This window comes from Centropristis striata, chromosome 6 (assembly GCF_030273125.1).
Source record: "Centropristis striata isolate RG_2023a ecotype Rhode Island chromosome 6, C.striata_1.0, whole genome shotgun sequence".
In the NCBI taxonomy this organism is placed as follows: Eukaryota; Metazoa; Chordata; class Actinopteri; order Perciformes; family Serranidae; genus Centropristis; species Centropristis striata.
In genome coordinates, this window is record NC_081522.1 from 22,149,232 (window position 1) to 22,170,160 (window position 20,929).

The 20,929-nt window shown below is 39.8% G+C and overlaps 1 protein-coding gene across 2 annotated transcripts in view; it reads left to right on the forward strand.

Annotated features, from left to right (window-relative positions):
• The window catches only part of bicd1a (bicaudal D homolog 1a), a 65,678-nt gene that overhangs the window by 42,606 nt on the left and 2,143 nt on the right, over window positions 1-20,929 (forward strand). Inside the window, exons 4-9 of one of the 2 annotated variants that reach the window (XM_059335187.1) lie at window positions 1,447-1,944; window positions 8,295-8,687; window positions 10,322-11,083; window positions 11,947-12,098; window positions 12,225-12,435; window positions 18,676-18,761. In XM_059335187.1, coding sequence (XP_059191170.1) covers window positions 1,447-1,944; window positions 8,295-8,687; window positions 10,322-11,083; window positions 11,947-12,098; window positions 12,225-12,435; window positions 18,676-18,761 — 2,102 coding nt within the window. Of the gene's footprint in view, window positions 1-1,446; window positions 1,945-8,294; window positions 8,688-10,321; window positions 11,084-11,946; window positions 12,099-12,224; window positions 12,436-18,675; window positions 20,914-20,929 lie in introns of those variants that run through there. The other variant, XM_059335188.1, reaches the window with a different exon arrangement.

The following is a 20,929-nucleotide window of genomic DNA, read 5'->3' on the forward strand; positions in this document are numbered from 1 at the left end:
TAACAAAAATGTTTTTTCAATTCTAGATTTCGTTAACTATAATAACCTTGGATGAGACACAGGTGAAATTAATGACTCGCTCAATTTCCCAATATCACTTCCAAAACGTCCTCTTTTCAGCAATAGTTCCAGGATGTAATAGATCAAACAGTGATCTCATCAGCTTGTTCATTATCCTTTGTCCCCACGGAGTCATGCAGTGTCTATTGGCTTTAGTCACCCTCTTTCTAAAACCTGGGCTGGGCTGGAGAACATTAAGGTCATATATCAACTTAGATGTTGTAGGTGTCTGAAAAGATTACGTAACACTGAGTAAAAGTCTTTAAAGTTAAAAATAAACCTGCTTTGTATTGAAATTCAAATGAATTAATAAATGATGTTTTAACCACAACATCCAGGCATGTTTTTTGATGAAATATTGTATGAAAGCACCATTCATTACCAAACTACTACAGGCTATAGTCACATTATACCGAGTCAAAAATAGTGTGGTGTTGGATTATAGTCACTTGACTCTGATTTCTTTTTTTTATTACTTAAAAAAATGAATAAATAAAAGGGAAAAATACTTTTTTCATGTCCAAGCAGGGAAAGTAGAGGCCAGGGCCTCAGGAGGGAAAATGCTAAAAATAATAATTTAAAACATGTTTTTTTTAATTATTATTATTATGATAACCCCAGAGTTCTTCATCTTTAACTTGTCTTCAGCTTTTTTTTTCTTTCCTTATGTCCCCACTAGTGTGACCTGGAACTGGGTCACCCAATCCTTAAAAAACACACTGTAAACAATCGTCTTGTACATTAACAGTAAAATACTGGCAGCAGGGTTTCCAGCATTCTACTGTTAATTTTAAAGTTCCCTTACTGTTATCTACTTTACACTATGGTACTGTGAAAAAAATCCTGCATTTTATTGATTTTAACAGTAGACTAAAACACAGTACGGTGCTGAAGCTAGTTGCAATATTGTTGCAGTAAACAATACAGTCATTTTTTGTAAATAGAGCATATTACTGTCTGAAAGCCAATTACTACGAATTAAGTGCTGTCTTCACTGTAACCTCAGTAATTTTAATATACCATATACTGAATGAGTTATTTAAGTAAAATACAGCCATTAAAAATGTGTACAAGAAGAGACTTATAAAATAATCATATATATATATATATATATATATATATATATATATATATATATATATATATATATATATATCATATATTTTATGGGAAACAGCAAGCTACCTATAAATATTGCCCAGAATGCATTGTTTTCTACAGTATAAAAACTTTTTAATGGAAAACAGTATGTTACTGTCACAATTTAGCTGTTTTCTTACAGCAATTTATTACAGTGCAGGATTATTACGTTTTAAAAACAAGATAATTAAATGACATGTTTTCTACACTTTCCTTTTCCTCTCTGTCCTTTCTGTGGATCCTCAGGTGGAGTATGAAGGACTGAAACATGAAATCAAAGTACTTGAGGAGGAGACGGTTCTCCTCAACAGTCAGCTGGAAGACGCTTTACGTCTGAAGGACATTTCTGAGGGTCAGCTGGAGGAGGCCCTGGACGCCCTGAAGAGTGAGCGCGAACAGAAGAACAACCTGAGGAAGGAGCTGGCCCACCACATCAGCCTGAGTGACAGTGTGTATGGAGCCGGGGCCCATCTGGCGCTCACTGTCACCGGCGTTGAGGGCCTCAAGTTCCCCGAGGAGACCAACGTAACCAATGGGACCAACGGCAGCACCATCCCTGCTGCCAACGGCAACAACGAGGACAGTAACCGCCGCAACGGGCACGTTCACACCGGCACCGGGATGGCTAAGATGAACGGGGAATACCGACCGGGCCGGAAAGGAGAAGGCCTGCTCCCCGTGCCGGACCTGTTCAGTGAGCTCAACCTGTCGGAGATGCAGAAGCTCAAACAGCAGCTGCTGCAGGTGGGTCATTAGGAAATATAACAGTAAATCTAATCCAATCCGCTTCACTTATTTAGCACGATTTGTAAGCAAATGCATGTTTCCAAAGTGCTCCACACAAAGATAAACACAGTAAACAGATAACACAATAAAAGCACAATATTAAAAAAATAAATTCAAAAAGTGGAAATAACACATTATATAGATCCATTAACCCTTTATCAGGTGAAGAACTATATTCGGTAACTTCAGTGGATATCAAAATGGGGTCGAGAAAAAAGTTTCAAATTTACTAGATTAAAGTGGCAAATCTACAAGAAAAAAAGTTGCAGATTTAAGAGATTTAAAGTGGCAAATCTGTGTGAAAAAAGTTGCAGATTTAAGAGATTTAAAGTGGCAAATCTGCGCGAAAAAAGTTGCAGATTTAAGAGATTTAAAGTGGCAAATCTGCGTGAAAAAAGTCGCAGATTTAAGAGATTTAAAGTGGTGAATTTGCGCGATATAACAGTTAATCCCACAGTAATCGGATAACCTGCAAAGTTGAATCAGGAGTGTTGATTTACAGAAAGCACTTACTTATTGCTAAGCCTTCTTTGTATTATTGAATGTTATTTTCAAGGTCAGGACTGACGTAACTTGAATGCCACATTGGTTGTGTGTCAAGTTTCTGTCTGGAAGATGAAGAAGTGTCTTTAAAGCTGCTACAAACTACAACCCCAGACTATTTACTGCAGCTGCACAGCACATTAGAAGATGGCAATATTGATCCACATTTCCACAGTATATTTCAGTTTTTAGTGCAGAGACTGAGGCGTACTATCAATTGTCTTGCCGCATCCTGTATTGGGTTTGGTGTGTCTGTGTTTGTTAGGTGTGTGAGTGTGTCTGTGTTCAGTGTTCAGTTGCTGCACTGAAAGCAGCCCTGCTCACTGTTTGCCACTTGTAACAAAGAGGAAATGAAAAGGTGATGACAGTTTGGGAAAACCGGCACATAATACTACAGGCTTTACTCATTGTTCGTTTTACAACTAATAATTCCACTGAAACAGCATTTAAATCATATAATGACACAAAACGAATCTACTGAAACACATTCTTTTTGCACATGTGCAGGTGCATCTCAATAAATTAGAATATCATAGAAAAGTTTATTCATGTCAGTAATTCCAATCCAATCCGCTTTACTTATTTAGCACGATTTAAGCAAATGCAAGGTTTCCAAAGTGCTCCACACAAAGATAAACACAATAAACAGATAATACAATAAAAGCACAATATAAAATATAAAAAAAATCAATTCAAAAAGTGGAAATAACACGTTATATAGATCCATTAACCCTTTATCAGGCGAAGAACTATATTTGGTAACTTCAGTGGATATCAAAATGGGGTCGAGAAAAAAGTTGCAAATTTACTAGATTAAAGTGGCAAATCTACGAGAAAAAAAGTTGCAGATTTAAGAGATTTAAAGTGGCAAATCTGCGCGAAAAAAGTCGCAGATTTAAGAGATTTAAAGTGGCAAATCTACAAGAAAAAAAGTCGCAGATTTAAGAGATTTAAAGTGGCAAATCTACAAGAAAAAAAGTCGCAGATTTAAGAGATTTAAAGTGGCAAATCTGCTTGAAAAAAAGTTGCAGAGTTAAGAGATTTAAAGTGGCAAATCTAGGCGAAAAAAGTCGCAGATTTAAGAGATTAAAAGTGGCAAATCTGCTTGAAAAAAAGTAGCAGAATTAAGAGATTTAAAGTGGCAAATCTACAAGAAAAAAGTTGCAGATTTAAGAGATTTAAAGTGGCAAATCTGCTCGAAAAAAAGTTGCAGAGTTAAGAGATTTAAAGTGGCAAATCTGCGCGAAAAAAGTCGCAGATTTAAGAGATTTAAAGTGGCAAATCTGCTTGAAAAAAAGTCGCAGATTTAAGAGATTTAAAGTGGCAAATTTGCGCGATATAACAGTTAATCCCACAGTAATCAGATAACCTGCAAAGTTAAATCAGGAGTGTTGATTTACAGAAAGCACTTACTTTTTGCTAAGCCTTCTTTGTATTATTGAATGTTTATTTTCAAGGTCAGGACTGACGTAACTTGAATGCCACATTGGTTGTGTGTCAAGTTTCTGTCTGGAAGATGAAGAAGTGTCTTTAAAGCTGCTACAAACTACAACCCCAGACTATTTACTGCAGCTGCACAGCACATTAGAAGATGGCAATATTGATCCACATTTCCACAGTATATTTCAGTTTTTAGTGCAGAGACTGAGGCGTACTATCAATTGTCTTGTCGCATCCTGTGTTGGTGTGTGTCTGTGTTTGTTTGGTGTGTGAGTGTGTCTGTGTTTGTTTGGTGTGTGAGTGTGTCTGTGTTCAGTGTTCAGTTGCTGCACTGAAAGCAGCCCTGCTCACTGTTTGCCACTTGTAACAGAGAGGAAATGAAAAGGTGATAACAGTTTGGGAAAACCGGCACATAATACTACAGGCTTTACTCATTGTTCGTTTTACAACTAATAATTCCACTGAAACAGCATTTAAATCATATAATGACACAAAATGAATCTACTGAAACACATTCATTTGGCACATGTACAGGTGCATCTCAATAAATTAGAATATCATAGAAAAGTTTATTTATGTCAGTAATTCCAATCCAATCCGCTTTACTTATATAGCACGATTTAAGCAAATGCAAGGTTTCCAAAGTGCTCCACACAAAGATAAACACAATAAACAGATAATACAATAAAAGCACAATATAAAAAAATCAATTTAAAAAGTCGAAATAACACATTATATAGATTTGGTAACTTCAGTGGATATCAAAATGTGGTCGAGAAAAAAGTTGCAAATTTACTAGGTTAAAGTGGCAAATCTACAAGAAAAAAAGTCGCAGACTCAAGAGATTTAAAGTGGCAAATCTGCGAGAAAAAAGTTGCTTTTTCCCCCACTTCTTTCTCGTAAATCTGTGACTTTTTTCCACGCAGATTTGCTACTTTAAATCTCTTAAATCTGCGACTTTTTTTCTTGTAGATCTGCCACTTTAATCTCGTAAATTTTCAACTTTCTTGAAATATTTTTATTTTGGATATCCACTGAAGTTACCAAATACGGTTCTTCGCCTGATAAAGGGTTAAACACCGAATGAAACATTTCACGTCTTCATTTATTCAATTTCTTATAATTATAATAATTATGGCTTACATTTAATGAAGACCTAACATTCAGTGTCTCAAAAAAATTACAATAGCCAGCTATTTTAATTCTTTTTGAAGATAATGTATGTTTAATATGGAAATGTTTGCCTCTGAAAAGTATGTCCCTCTATATGACTCAATACTTGAGTTGAGGCTATTTGACTTGAACTGCTGGAAATGGACTTTTCCATCATATTCTATTTTTTTAATACTTTATTGCAAGGCTTCTTACCTTCACAAACATAATGAGTCATTTCGTTTTCTTTACAATATTGTACCTTGCATTTTTCCCCCTTTTTTTCAAGGTATATATTCACAAAGTAAATAACAAAACATAGGGTAAACAGACAAACATATATACAAGACAAACTGGTATTCCCCAAATGAGGATCTCCAAGAAAAGGAATAAACAACAAACTAACGACACAAATAAAAACAAAAAAAAAACAACTAAGATATACTAAAATAGACTAATGAGAAAATAAGGGGTGGTGCATGTTTGCGTGTTCATGAATCTGTGTGTGTGTATGCTTGTGAGTGTTAGTGTTGGGGTGGGGACCATTTAGTTCATCTCCTTAATTTGATTAAATATTTCCACTGTTTTTACCAGCCTTTCTTTACAGTATAACTTATTCCAAATATGTATTTGTTCCCTATTTCTAAAAGTTAGTCTTTCCATCTCTAAACTTTGTTCTGCTGTTAATACCCATGCTCTTAATTTTGGTGTATTTGATTGTTTCTAAATCAATGTGACTAAAGCATGGAAACAATCAAATATTCCATAATTTTCTAATGTATTGAGATGTACATTTTAGCCTACGGCCATGCCCATGTGAACTGTATATCACGTGTTGTATATAATGTATACTCTTCTCAGTGTGATGAAGCTAAATCACAGCAAAGCAAAAAGAGCCCAGCAGTAGAGGAAGTACATTTGCGTGTGCCATAGGGAGTCTTGTCAGAGTGATTAGTGTCCAGCAGGCACAGGGAGCAGATGCAAAAGACAGAGACAGAAACTGACTAAATATTCTGCTTTAGTTTCGAGACAAGGGGACAAAAATAGAGTCCTCACTGGGAAGTGAGACCCAAAGAGGGAGGGGAAATGTCCAAAAAGATTTTAGTCCACAGGCACTGTGAGCTTATACATGTATATCACAATAAATGTCAACTTTGCATTATGAAAAGCTAGGTCCATATGAACAAATAGTATGAAAATAGGGCTTATATAACATAGCAAAGCGAATATATCAATTCAATTCAATTCAGTTCAATTCAAACAACTTTATTTATCCCAAATAGGGCAATTCAGTTTGCAGTCTCCAGTCTCCAGTCAGACAGCGCATGAGACAAAGCAAAAACAAAACAACAAACAAAACAAACAAACAAAACAAAAGCAGGACAGCACATAAACCAAACAATTCCCTCACAAATCAGTGTGAGGGTAGCAGCAATATCCAGTCCCCAATGGACCACAGTGCAAACAATCTCAGGACAAAATGAGGGGACGAGTAATAAATAAATAAATACATTTCCACCTTATGGCTGGAATAAATAAATAAATTACTAATTACTGCTATCGGTAGCATTTAGCAGCTTGATAGCTGAGGGAATAAAAGAACTGGCGTATCTATTTCTCTCATGCATTTATCTGAGTCACCTGAGTGCAGGCAGTCAGCACACAGGAAGAATACAGAGCACGTATTAGTATGTGTTGAACGATATAAAAAGCATAGGTAGCTTAGATTCATGCTAAAATCGAATTAAGCCATTACTGTTCATTTTTGCCTGAGCTGAGCTCCTCTGGGAAATAGAAAAATGGATTAGTGGCTGCTTTATTAGCAGTGTGCCTTTCTCTCTAAATACAATTACTCACTAATCAATTTTTCTCTTTCAAGTTGATTATTCTGAAATGAGGTAAACGCCAGCAGCAAATTCAATTTTGTCTCTCACAATATGGACACTATTAAAAAACATTCACTGTTTCATTTTAGGTATTAAATAACGCATTAATAATCATTTAATTTTTTTAATTGTATCTATCTGCTTAACTTCGTCTGGCGATCGAAGAGTTGGATCAATAGAGTTTTTCTCTTTCAGCACTTGGGAAGCATGCTCTCTGAACTGGATGACTGGTCAAGAAGCAATTAAACAGCTTTTAATTTTAGTTTCTATTTTCCTTACCCGCAGTTTTTATTTTAAACAAGCTGCACTTCATGTCATTAGAAACCTTTGTACAGTCAGTATACAAGTCAACTGATATATTGTCAGTCCAATAAATTCCAATTTATGAAAGTGGCTGTATGAGGTACTACCATAGTCAGTTTATAATATATAATATATTTATAATCACGTTAAGTATGCACTATATTTAAGATATTTTCACCATCAGACAGCCCTGTTTAAGTTGACACAGAGAAACGTTCTCTATACCAGTAGTTCTCAACCTTTTTGAGTCGCGACCCCCAATTTAACATGCATGTTGTCCATGACCCCCACTCACTGAACAGAATCTCACACGCACAGTTCAGATGACCCAAAAAAGAAACAAAATGACCAAAAAATGATCAAAAAAGACACAAAATGACCAAAAAAGACACAAAACGACCAAAAAAAGACCACAAAATGACCAAAAAAAAATAAACAAAATGACCAAAAAAGACACAAATTGACACGTGCAAAAAAATATTTGGTGCCCTCTATGGTGCCCCCTCATACAATAAATTATGATGATGTGCCCTCTAGTGCAAGAAAACTAGATAACGTGCCTTAATGAGTGCCCCTCTAGTGCCCTTTTTCCTGTTTGGTGCCTCCGTGGTTGAAAAAGCGTGCGAAAGTGCCCTCTAGAGTGGTGAAAATGAGAGAAAGTGCCTTATTGGCTGCCCTTTACACATGAAAAAACTTATTGATTGCCCTCTAGGGTGCCCCTTCATAAAATAAATTATGATGATGTTCCCTCTAGAGATTCTATAATACGATATCACCCGACTGTGAATAATGTTATGTGAGATGTTTGCTCTCATTTAGCTCTCAAAGTGCACAAAATAAATGCATTTTACTTAAAAATGTACAGATTTTTCAACAGTCTGAGTCCGCCACTGGAGAGGCCTTTGACTTGGGTTTTATGAACATGCATATCATTAATCACATAATTGACCGCCTCTCATGTGTAAGTGTGTCCTCCTTCTGCAGGTGGAGCGCGAGAAGTCGGCGCTGCTCATGAACCTGCAGGAGTCACAGACCCAGCTGCAGCACACTCAGGGCGCCCTGACGGAGCAGAACGACCGGGTCCATCGGCTCATGGAGCGCATGAACACCATGAAATGTCTCAACGGAGACAAAGAGCTCGACGACCCGCAGGAGAGCGAGAAACCTGACGGCGGCTCCATATCGCCACCAGCCAACGGTCACCATGATCCGGACATCCACGGCTTTGAGATCCTGGAGTGTAAGTACAAGGTGGCAGTGACGGAGGTGATCGACCTGAAAGCTGAGCTCAAGGTCCTGAAGGAGAAGCACAACCAGGCAGTGGAGGGGCAGGGGGAGAGCCACAGTGACGACCGGGTCCAGGCACTCAGCGAACAGGTTTGTTATTGTCACATGTCATGTATATTTATGTTTTTATTTCTATAATGTTGTAGCCTGGCTAACACCAGACTAATCACAAATGAGATTTAGGCCCCGTTTACACGAGGACGCTCGCGGGTAAAAACGACAAAATATTTTATTGGAAGTGCCTTTCGTTTAGACGGTGACGGCATTTTTGGGGCTTAAAAACGCAAAAATCTGAAACCACCTTCCAGAGTGGAAAAGTTAAATCCGCTCCTCTGTAGCGTGTCGTCTACACTGACAAGACACAAAACTCTGATCTGATCTGCTCACGTCACGTATGTGTTTACGTCACATACATGCTCCAGTACAGGAAAATAAACAAACGTGGGATTATTTCCATGCGTCGGACCTTCAAGCTGCTCTGGCAGCTCTAATAAACTTACAGGAGTCTTTCCACCAAATGTACAGGATATGTACAGATAGCATTAGTGAACAGAGAAGGATCTGGAATTACCTCCATCACATTTTGGATGCAGCAATTCGTCAGAGGCGAGCCAGACGGCTGTGAACGAGACCTGGGAGATCTAGTGATGGTGGAGAACTTTGTGGAAGGAGTAGCTGATGAAAATACGTGGCGTGTAAACTTCTGCATGCCCAAAGATGCTCTTATCGCTTTAAGTGATGCCGCCTGGCTGCATACAATCCAATTCCACACACTTTTTGTCACCGTATGCAGCAGATTTCCTCCCGAAAACGCTCGTCTAAACGAGGAATAAAAAGTGAAGACATGACGCCACTTTTGCGTCTTCTGTTCAGACCGTCATCATGTAAACGGAGCCGTAGTCTGGAAACCAGCCGTTCATTTCTCCGTAGAGGAGGCGTGGTTTACGATCCTCCAGAGCCGTTTATCGGGCGCTAAGAATGTCTATCAAAAGCGTCTGTAGGTAGCTCTTAGCCAATCAGATCAGTTATACCAGATGACGTAGTAGAGGAACAGAAATGGATGTTTGTTGTGTGTGTGTCTGTGAGAGAGTGTTGCTTGCTGCTTTGCTTCTCCAGTTCTCGCTTTCTGCAAGATTATTTATTTTCACACTTTATTCCCCCTCATGTCATTCAGCCACACACATCCACTGATTTTATGGGCAATAAACAAGCTGCTGCGGGTCTCTGGGCGGCTCCGCTGTCCGCCGGCTCGTAGCAAGATCACCGGCTAATAGCCCCGCTACCCTAACGCTTTAACGGTAGCGTAGCGCTACCGACATTAGCCCCGCTACCGGTGATCTTGCTACGAGCCGGGGGCCAGCGGAGCCGCCAAGAGACCTTTCGCCTTTCAGCTTTCGCTCTAAACTATTTAAAACACCATCTACAGCTAAAGAGAATTTCGCGTCTGCAGCAGCCATGTTGGATCTGTAACAAAACTACAAAACTACAAGCTTCCGTCTGCCGAGTAGTACGCGTCATCGTCTTGCCGTCCCTCCCCGCTCTGTGATTGGATCCTAAAACAGGGCTAAGAAAGCTCTCTGGTTTCCAGACTGCCTGGAGGTTCGAAATGAAATTTGAGCGCGCAAGGCAGTCTGGGTATACCCAGGCTAATAATGTTGCCTTTTGCAACTAAATATCTTTTTAATTTCACTCAGTTGTGTTCTGCACCCTGTGATTTTTCCAAGCAGGTAACTCATTTGGAGCGTAGTTACCGTGAGAGCCGGGAGAGGGTGGCGAGCCTGGAGGCGGAGCTCCGAGCAGCTGCCAGCACAGCTACAGAGAGCCAGGGTATGCTGAATACAGCCCAGGATGAGCTGGTCACCTTCAGTGAGGAGCTGGCGCAGCTCTACCACCACGTCTGTCTCTGCAACAATGAGACGCCCAACCGCGTCATGCTAGACTACTACCGCCAGAGCCGCGTCACACGCAGCGGCAGCCTGAAAGGCTCAGACGACCACCGGGCGCTGCTTTCCCCTCGCCTGGCACGCCGCCTCGCTGCAGTGTCTGCAGCCTGCTCCTCCGAGCCCCCACGCAGCCCCATGGACTCCCCGTCCAAAGACGCCCTTAACAATGAGACATCAGCCAACCCAGGGGACCCTCCATCCTGTCATAGCAGCCCGACCCGCAACGCCATGGGCTCCCCATCCATCAGCATCTCTCCCTGCCCGTCTCCAGGGCCCTCAGAGGCAGGTGGGGACCTGCGCAAGGAGCCCATGAACATCTACAACCTGAACGCAATCATCAGAGACCAGATCAAACACCTCCAGAGGGCCGTGGACCGCTCGCTGCAGCTGTCCAGGCAGAGGGCTGCAGCCAGGGAGCTGGCGCCGATGCTTGACAAGGACAAGGAGTTGTGCATGGAGGAGATATTGAAACTGAAGTCTCTGCTCAGTACCAAGAGAGAGCAGATAGCCACGCTCAGGCTGGTGCTGAAGGCCAATAAACAGGTGAAAGAGAATTTTTCTTTGTACTTAACTCATTGAAATACTTGCAAATTCCAAATCTCAACCCTAGAGAATATTGGAGGGTATTGCAGACTGCCATAAGGTGTAAAAAAAAACATACAGACCCGGGGGAGGGGGGTAATATTTTGAGAAATAAATTTATGAGATTAAAGTGGCAAATCTACGAGAAAAAAGTTTCAGATTTATGAGATTTAAAGTGGTGAATCTGCGAGAAAAAAGCTTTTTTCTCGTAAATCTGTGACTTTTTTTCATGCAGATTTGCCACTTTAAATCTCTTAAATCTGCGACTTTTTTTCTTGTAGATTTGCCTGTTTTATCTAGTGAATTTGCAGTTTTTTTCTTGAAATATTTTTATTTTTTATCTTGGATATCCGCTGAAGTTACCAAATATGGTTCTTAAAGGTCCAGTAGAAGGATTTAGGAGGATCAATTAGAAGAAAATGGAATATAATATTTGTATCTGTTTTCATTAGTATATAATTATCTGAAACTGAGAATCAATGTGTTTCTGGAAGCCAGTCATATCTACACAGGGTAGATCTTCCATGGAGTACATACTTTAGCACCACCATGTTTTTACAGTAGCTCAGAACAGACAAACACTGGCTCAAGAGGGTTTAGTTTCTCCTTCACACTTGGAAAGGAGGGACTATTTAGTTGCGTGCAATCTGCAACATCACCACTAGATGTCACTAAATCATACACACTGGACCTTTAATATACCAAGGAAAAATATAATATCCATGCAAACTGCAGAAAACCAATCATTTGTCCTTTTGGTGTCAGATATGTAACCCAGACTTTATCAGAATTACTCATAAAATGTAAAATTATCCACATTGCAGACAGCAGAGGGTGCACTGGCAAATTTGAAGAGCAAGTATGAGAATGAAAAGGCGATGGTGACAGAGACCATGATGAAGCTGAGGAACGAGCTGAAGGCTCTGAAAGAAGATGCCGCCACTTTCTCATCTCTCAGGGCCATGTTCGCCACAAGGTGAGAGGGGAAATATGATGCCCCGAAGCTGGGAAAGTGAAAACTTGAACTCTCTTTAAAATATTGATGCATACATCTCCCACTCCATCTTTGTTTCTTCCCTCCTCTCTATCTCTCTCTCTGTAGATGTGATGAGTACGTGACCCAGCTGGATGAGATGCAGAGGCAGCTGGCGGCAGCAGAGGATGAGAAAAAGACGTTGAACTCCCTCCTCCGTATGGCCATCCAGCAGAAACTGGCGCTGACCCAACGGCTGGAGGACCTGGAGTTTGACCACGAGCAGACTTACCGCGGCCGTGGCGCTAAAGTGCCCAAGATAAAAAGCAGCCCGCCCAAAGTAAGTGGCAGAGGCGCTTTTACAGCTCCCTCCAGTCCCACCAGGCTCCACAGCCCCTCCATTACCACCACCCACGCCCTTAATAGTTCCTTGACCCTCACTAGTCCCTCCTCTGTAGAACTGACCGCCTGTCCGTCCATGTCTAAGTGGAATTCAGACACACTTTCTGAAACAATCCAGACCTCAGCTTCAAATCTTCTTCCCAACATCAGTTACTCTCATTTGTCTCTGGGCAGTCAGCCCATCATGATAGACCCCGAGAGGATCAATTTAGAGTTCAGACGACTCATTTATTCAAGACAAGACATAGGTCGACTGTCCCCATCTCACAGCACCGGTAGCCCCGCCTCGCTATCTCCTCACCTTCGGCGAAGGCGATAATTCATTGTCAATCCCCCCCCAGCACCAGTATCCACAATGTACACAGTCCCCAGGAGGCACTGGGTGAGGTGGGATACAGAGAGGAGGATAAACTGGTTTCACGTTGTTTGAACATGCAGCAACACTCAGGAAGACGGAGCCCTGGAAAGCTTGCTCCATCCTCAAAAACAGCACAGGACAGCTTTGTTGTTATTGATAAGTCAAGTCAAGTCAAGTCAAACTTTATTTATAGAGCACATTTAAAACAACCGGGGTTGACCAAAGTGCTGTACAGATATCACAGCTGCAGGAAATACGGTAAAAACTAAAATACTAAAATACATAAACACAGTGCAACAATAGAATAAAATAAATAAAAATATAATAAAATAAATTAAAAATTTAAATAAAAATTTTGTTTTTGCAAGATGTCCACTTAAACTTGATTAAAAGCCAGGGAGAAAAAGTGTGTTTTTAAGGAGGATTTAAAAACCTCAAAAGGTCCTGCAGATCGGATGTGCCAGGGCAGGTTATTCCAGAGCCTTGGGGCCGCTGCCACAAAGGCACGGTCCCCTTTGGTTTTTAGTCTGGTTTTAGGGGTGGCCAGTAGCAGCTGACTGGAGGATCTCAGTGTTCTGGCAGGGGCGTGGATTTTAAGGAGGATAAGGTTGGATTGCATATCATTTTCTAATGAACACCTTTACAATGTGGTATTTGGCAACTATAGCTGCTACCATTAAATGTGACATTATGCATCACTCTAGAGTACTGGGAAGTGTTTTAAAGTGAAAACCAAACAAAAAATGGCTGCAGCCTCTGCTTCAGCATACAGAGACTCACAGCATCTCCCTGTGGCAGACTCTATGAATTACATTTTATTTATTTATTTGCATATCCAAGTAAATATACTGTTATTAATTCCATAAAAAAGTATATGTTGTTAAAGGAACACTCCACCGTTTTTTCATATTAAAACATGTTATTCGGTCAAGTAAGACGAGTTGATAGAGACCTCTTGCGTCTCAATGCGTGCACTCAATCGCCCTGGCGCGCGGCGCCACTTGGCTAGCACTTAGCTTAGCCCAGTTCATTCATTAGGATCCAAACAGATGGACAGTTAGAAGCGACCAAACTCCTCCACGTTTTCCCTATTTAAATACAGCTACACGAGTAGTTAAACGACCAAGTATGGCGACACAAAATAAAACGTGGCGCTTTTCTAAGCGGATAAAAAGGATAACTATAATGTATGGCGGAATAGCACTTGGGAGCACTTCGACTCGGCGCAGTAATATCATCACTCCTGAAAAATCTTCTCCCCCTCTCCCCGGGCTGAACACTCAAGTTGGATAAGCTAACGTTATGTTATGGCCACTTCCAGGACAACCAAATACCATACAAAAGGATACTTACAGTGTTGGGTGATCCACTTTGTTGTGTTCGTGATTTGAGTATTGTCGGTGTGGCCGCATCCTTTAGGCGTAATCCTGTGGATGTATAGTCCTCCTGTGTGAAATGCTCGGAGCAAACACGCCAGTTCTTCAGAATATCCACCGATGTTGTTGGATCCATGTCCAAAGCAGCTAACCAAGCTTTCCGCTGTTTGTGGTGAGTTGGAATTCTGTGAAACATGACGGTGTCGTGCCAAAAAGTGATAGCCTGCCAGAATCTGATTTCTGCCCGCGGGAGCGCACACGGCAGCCCGTTGAGCGGTAGCGTAAACACGTCTGCTTTTCTCTGGATTAAACGGTCTTAATATGCAGATACACACAACTGTATTATAATGTAATTATAGCAAAGGCATGTGGCTTCGAAAGTTTAACGTTTGTTGTTGCGTAATTATTACAACTGTGGCCAAAAGAAGTGTATAGTTTGTAGCGAAATCAGACATGGCAACTACGTGATAGACACGTCTATTTCAGTTTTCACCTCGCAAAAACTGATTGAAGGCATAGTATAGTTACTGAGAGGTTATTTCTGTCTAAATATGACTTGATCTCATTCATGAGCTTCATAATGTAAACACTAGAGCTCACAGGACAGCTTGGAATCCCTTTAAAGCACCATTACAACACAAAATAGGCATTTTCACCTGCCAAAAATTGATTGAAGGCCAGATACAGTTACTCAAAGGTTATTTCTGCCTAAATATGACTTGATCTCATTCATGAACTTCATAATGTAAAGATCTGACCGCTCAACGGGCTGCCGTGCGCGCTCCCGCGGGCAGAAATCAGATTCTGGCAGGCAATCACTTTTTGGCACGACAACGGCACTATATACCTTCTGCTTGTTATCGCAACCCTTTATGATGCACGTTATAACCATGATTGTTCACAAATATCTTCCTACAACCTGATACTTCGTCAGCTCTGCTCGAACTACTACTCCTGGTGCAGCTCACGTTGGTTCTGTTGACGGAAGTGAGAGGGAGAGGGAAAGGGAGGGGGAGAAGATTTTTCAGGAGTGATGATATTACTGCGCCGAGTCGAAGTGCTCCCAAGTGCTATTCCGCCATACATTATAGTTATCCATTTTATCCGCTTAGAAAAGCGCCACGTTTTATTTTGTGTCGCCATACTTGGTCATTTAACTACTCGTGTAGCTGTATTTAAATAGGGAAAACGTGGAGGAGTTTGGTCGCTTCTAACTGTCCATCTGTTTGGATCCTAATGAATGAACTGGGCTAAGCTAAGTGCTAGCCAAGTGGCGCCGCGCGCCAGGGCGATTGAGTGCACGCATTGAGACGCAAGAGGTCTGTATCAACTCGTCTTACTTGACCGAATAACATGTTTTAATATGAAAAAACGGTGGAGTGTTCTTTTAAAGGATATTTCCTACAGTCACTTCCAGCATGTCTTATTTTGTCACATCCTGTTCTGTCAAAAAGCATTTGACTGGCTCAAAGTGTGTTAACATGTTGCCCACACTGCAAAAAAAGAAAAGTTGGGTGAACTCAAAATTTCAAGGCAACAAACTTCGATAAAATTTTAAGTTGGACAATTAAACTAAATATTTTAAGTTTTGTTTTTGAGTTTGCTCAACTCTGAATTCAGATTTTTGTCAACTCAACTGTAAGTCGTACTAACTTATAATTTTACATTATAAGTTATAATAACTTTTAATCCTTACTTCTGCAATGTGCTGAATTGGCACGCTTGTAACGCCGCTATGAAATGTCAGCTAAAATTTTGAGTTAGCATTCATACGCTAATGGCTACTCTTGTAGCTGTAACAAGCAGCGCCGCTAGCATCAGTTAGCCGCTAGCATCAGTTAGCCGCTAGCTTTCGCTAATGACCGAATTTCACAACAAAGAAATAAACGTTAGCAGAACTATTGTCCCTTGTTTTGAACCCCAACTTAAAGATATAAGTAACAACAACTCACCAACTTGTTTTTGAGCAGACAACTGGCTTCCTTTGTTGTGCTAACTTACATTATTGCCCAAAATGTCAATAATTTATATTTCCAAGTTTTACCAACTTAAATCACTGTTTTAGGCCAAAAAATACAAGTTGGCTTTTTTGCAGTGCAGAGTAGTATAAAAACCAGTGGAACCTCCTCTCTGTTTCTCACCCTCCTATTTGATTGTTCCTCTGTTCATATCTCGTCTAACCCCACATGTAGCATCAAAAGGAAAAATGTAAATGAAGATAAATTAAATCTGTTTCCTCCTCCACTGATGGCCAACGTCTTGAACCTCTCTCACAGTATTTCCTGTTTTCGCCACCAGAAAACATTTATAGCCTATTCTCTTTCCTGTCAAATGCTGTTTGACCTCTCTTTCTCTCTTTCTCCTACCTCAGATAATCATATATAGCATAGGTGAAACGGTTAGAGCAATATTTTCAGATAACACAACATCATATAGAAAAACAACTTTTAACTGACGAGCATGACCGAAGTGGACTAAGATCAGAGTTCATGATTATAATGCAGCCGTGAGCCATGGATTGTTCAGCATTAACCCCCCTGTGTGTGTGTGTGTGTGTGTCTTCTCTTTGCGTTGTATAAATCAATACAATATTGGATTTTCAAGTCTGCGTTTGTGTAAATATGTCCATGTCTGTGTCTTTTTGTGTTGTCCACCTCCAGTGCTGATTGTCTGGCTGTGCAGAGACCGTCAGTGTGATCACATGAGACTGGTTTAGTTCATTTCACATTATGCAAGCATACACTGTAATTGACAGCCAGTGGAATCAGTCACGTAGGTTATAGTCAGCCTGGCTTCAAGGCTTTTCTTCTGCTTCTTCTGCTCTTTCGCTCATATTTCTCCACTTGCTCTCTTTTCTGTCAAGCTTTTGCCATTCATTTACACAGCCAAACACTGATTTCACATTAATTATCGAAGAGAAACAAAATAAGGATGATTAACCCCTACACAGAGTGCTGCAGGCATGATGGGAAGTTAGCATCATCCTGGTTCCCTTGACAAAAAGCCAATGAGATTTTTTCATTGGATTTTGGATTATTGCAGAAAATAAGCTCTGGGCCAAACAAAAGCTGATGATAATTATTGTTCAGAAAGATAATCTTCACAAATGAAGATAACTTTTATGATTTCTGAAGCGTAAATGCAATCGCCAGAGGTAAAAAAAACAACAACAAAAAAACTAATGTTAGGCTATAATCAAACTATACCACAGTCACATAATTTCAGTGTCACAAAGACTAAATTGACGATGACATTTAATGTCCCTGGCAACCTCTGTTGTCTCAGTTGAATGTTGTCTCAGTCAATGAAAAAACCTTCAAAAGTAGAAATAAAACATGAAATTCTCTTCAGCCTGTGTTAACCACAGACCTTACATTAGTCTAGACGGATTTCAGAAAAAAGGCCTTCTATAAGAAGTGAGGAGCATTTATGGGTACAAGTCAGGAACCGGCCTACCTTACATATCTCAAGGGTGCTGAGTCCAAAAAAAATGGTTCCCAAGCGAAATTTTGAGTTTTTGACCTTCTAATTTGTATATCAAATGGCCACCAAATTGCCCATCTTGCACAGTCATTGGACCATTTCCCCTTAGTTTTTTTGTAAGTAGGCAATCAACATGAGGAAATTAAGTTTCTGGATCTATAGTCTAGGGTCAGAGCAAGGATATAGTGGAGGCTCAGTGCCTTTTTTATGTATATACATATATATATATATGCAAAATACCAACTGGAACATTTAAAAGTGATATTGATTGAATATTTATGTCGGCCTGAAAAAAAATGACACAAATAATGCTTAATTTCACCTTAAAAGTTGGTATTTTGCATATATATATACATAAAAAAGACACTGAGCCTCCACTATATCCTTGCTCTGACCCTAGACTATAGATCCAGAAACTTAACTTCCTCATCTTTGATTGCCTACTTACAAAAAAACTAAGGGGAAATGGTCCAATGACCAACGGCCGCCATTTTGATATGCAAATGAGAAGGTCAAAAACTCAAAATTTCGCTTGGGAACCATTTATTTTTTTTTATTCAGCACCCTTGAAATAAGTAAAGTAGGCCAGTTCCCGACTTGTACCAATAAATGCTCCTCACTTTCACTTTTTTGACAATTCCGTCTAGACTACTTCCGGCATCTAACCAAAACCCATTTCAAAAAGCTCAATGACTCTGTGATGAGGGAACTGGAAGTTCAATAATACTCACTCATTTCCAGATTTTAGGACTGATAACTGCAACACTCTATGATGTACATTAACAAATCAACTGTATGTAAACCAGGTTGCCACTGAAGCTTCAGTGGAAAAAAAGGTATTGTAGCAGAAAATAGTCTTGTGTCTCTGACAAGGCGATCCCCTGTCCTGTCCTCCGTGTTTCCTCTGTCCTGTTGTCTAACCCTGAGTGTCACCACTCTGTATATCTGTCTAATTTATCAGTTTCTTGTAGATTGTCAGCAGCCTGCTGCCTCAGTACCGTCACTCTCCCCACAACTAAGGCGAGGGAGAGCCTCCCTAGCCCGCAGGTAACAAGCTGTAAAATCAGCTAGTGGTAGGCTCATTGACATCTATCTATCTATCTGTCTGTCTTTCTAACTAATAAATACTTCATTCACATTTTATTCAATGCACACATCTTTTCTTGGTTGCATACCTGCATCTGTAGAAGAGAAATTATCTCGCATGCTATCAATTTTCACATTTTATCTTTAAGTTATGGCTGCATAACTAATTAACACTGGGGGGTAAAGAAATTCACTTGCATGTAAAGTTTTGCATGGCAGTAATTCTACACATGCTTTTACCGTATATAGGTTATTAATACTAATTGTCCTCTTTCTTAATTGCAATTTTGACCTTTTTCATGGCAGATTTGACTTCTCATAACAGGAAAAACACAGGTGTGATTAATTAGGATTAAAGTGTCACATAAAGCCATGCCACTAGCTATGATTAGCATCGTTAGCTAAGTCAAGATGTCCACTGTGAGGAAGGTCTATTACTGTTGCCAGTTATGTTTGGGTTAACCAACAGACTAGTTGTCTTTATTTATTTATTCATTTATTTATTTTAATCAATGGACACAACAGTCATACAAGGCAACTGCTGACAGATCTGAGACCATGTTTGGTTAAGTGTTGTGCTGGCTAGCCAACACTCTCCAACCCTGTTTTGTTCTAGATGTTCTCACCAAATCATTTTCTTAAAGCCCTTTCCTTGTTTCTGGGATGATTTTAAAGGAATAGTCTGACTTTTGGGTAAATATTTTTTCATTGGTTTCTTGCCAAACAAGATAAGAAGACTCATACCACTTGATGGAGCTAGGCTAACAGTTTCCCAATGTTTGTAGTCTTTGATCTAATCTAAGCTAACTGACTGCTCACTGATATTTAGTGTACAGAATGCTGCAGCTAGCAGCCAGTTAGCGTAGTTTAGCTAAGCTGAGCGTAAAGAAACTGGAAACAGGGAGAAACAGGAATATGTATTTTTTCCAAATGTTACAAAACTTTCATACCAGTAGCCTACCTCTAAAGCTAATTCAAGCTAAGCTAAAAGGCTGCAGGATGTTGCTTCATATTTAACCTTTTAGAGTGGTATCAATCTTCATATTTTATCCCTTGGCAAGAAAGCAAACAAGTTTATTTCCCAAAACTTTATTCCTTAAAGAAAACCATGTCAGCCTTTGCCACATTTGTTGATTTTGTCTAACCACATTATTCCAACAATGGTTCCTCTTTTCTCTAGCCTCTTAGATTAACCAGTCTCTTTAACTTAATTTTAATTCTTTATGTATCCATGCATTCACAAAAACAACACACAATAGGTTAAAATGTTGGTTCTTTTCTTTTTTAATTTGAAGTGTTGGTTGTTGTAATACTCATTTTGGCCACAAGATGCTGACCCATGTTATAATTCTCCATGCATTCTTAACACAAGCTACATGTATTGCATGGGGTAGTGGTGCACTTTCACAGATGGAGAAACATTTTTTCTTCCCCCACCTGTTTCACTGATGAAAATATATTTTGGGAAACAACAACACTTTTTTAAGGCACAAAGGACTACTGAATAGGACTTTGAATTAGTACACTGCAAAAAAAGAAAAGTTGGGTGAACTCAAAATTTCAAGGCAACAAACTTCGATAAAATTTTAAGTTGGACAATTAAACTAAATATTTCAAGTTTTGTTTTTGAGTTTGCTCAACTCTGAATTCAGATTTTTGTCAACTCAACTGTAAATTGTATTAACTTATAATTTTACATTATAAGTTTTAATCCTTACTTCTGCAATGTGCTGAATTGGCACGATTGTAACGCCGCTATGAAATGTCAGCTAATGTTGCGACCACTTGGCAAGAAAGCAAACAAGTTTATTTCCCAAAACTTTATTCCTTAACCCACTGAGGCCTGAAACGCCTGTAAAACCTCTGGGCGATTTTAAAATAAGCCCCTAAAACCTGAAGTTTTTCTGGAAATTCAACAGAAGTGTCAACGCTTCTACTAAATAATAGATTTTTCAGCCTCTGTAGCAGATAGAAATGAAATTCAAAAAGTATTTGAGAGCTTATACAAATACTACAAAACGACGTATCCGCTGTCCAGGCTTCAATGGGTTAAAGAAAACTATGCCACATTTGTTGATTTTGTCGAACCACATTATTCCAACAATGGCTCCTCTTTTCTCTAGCCTCTT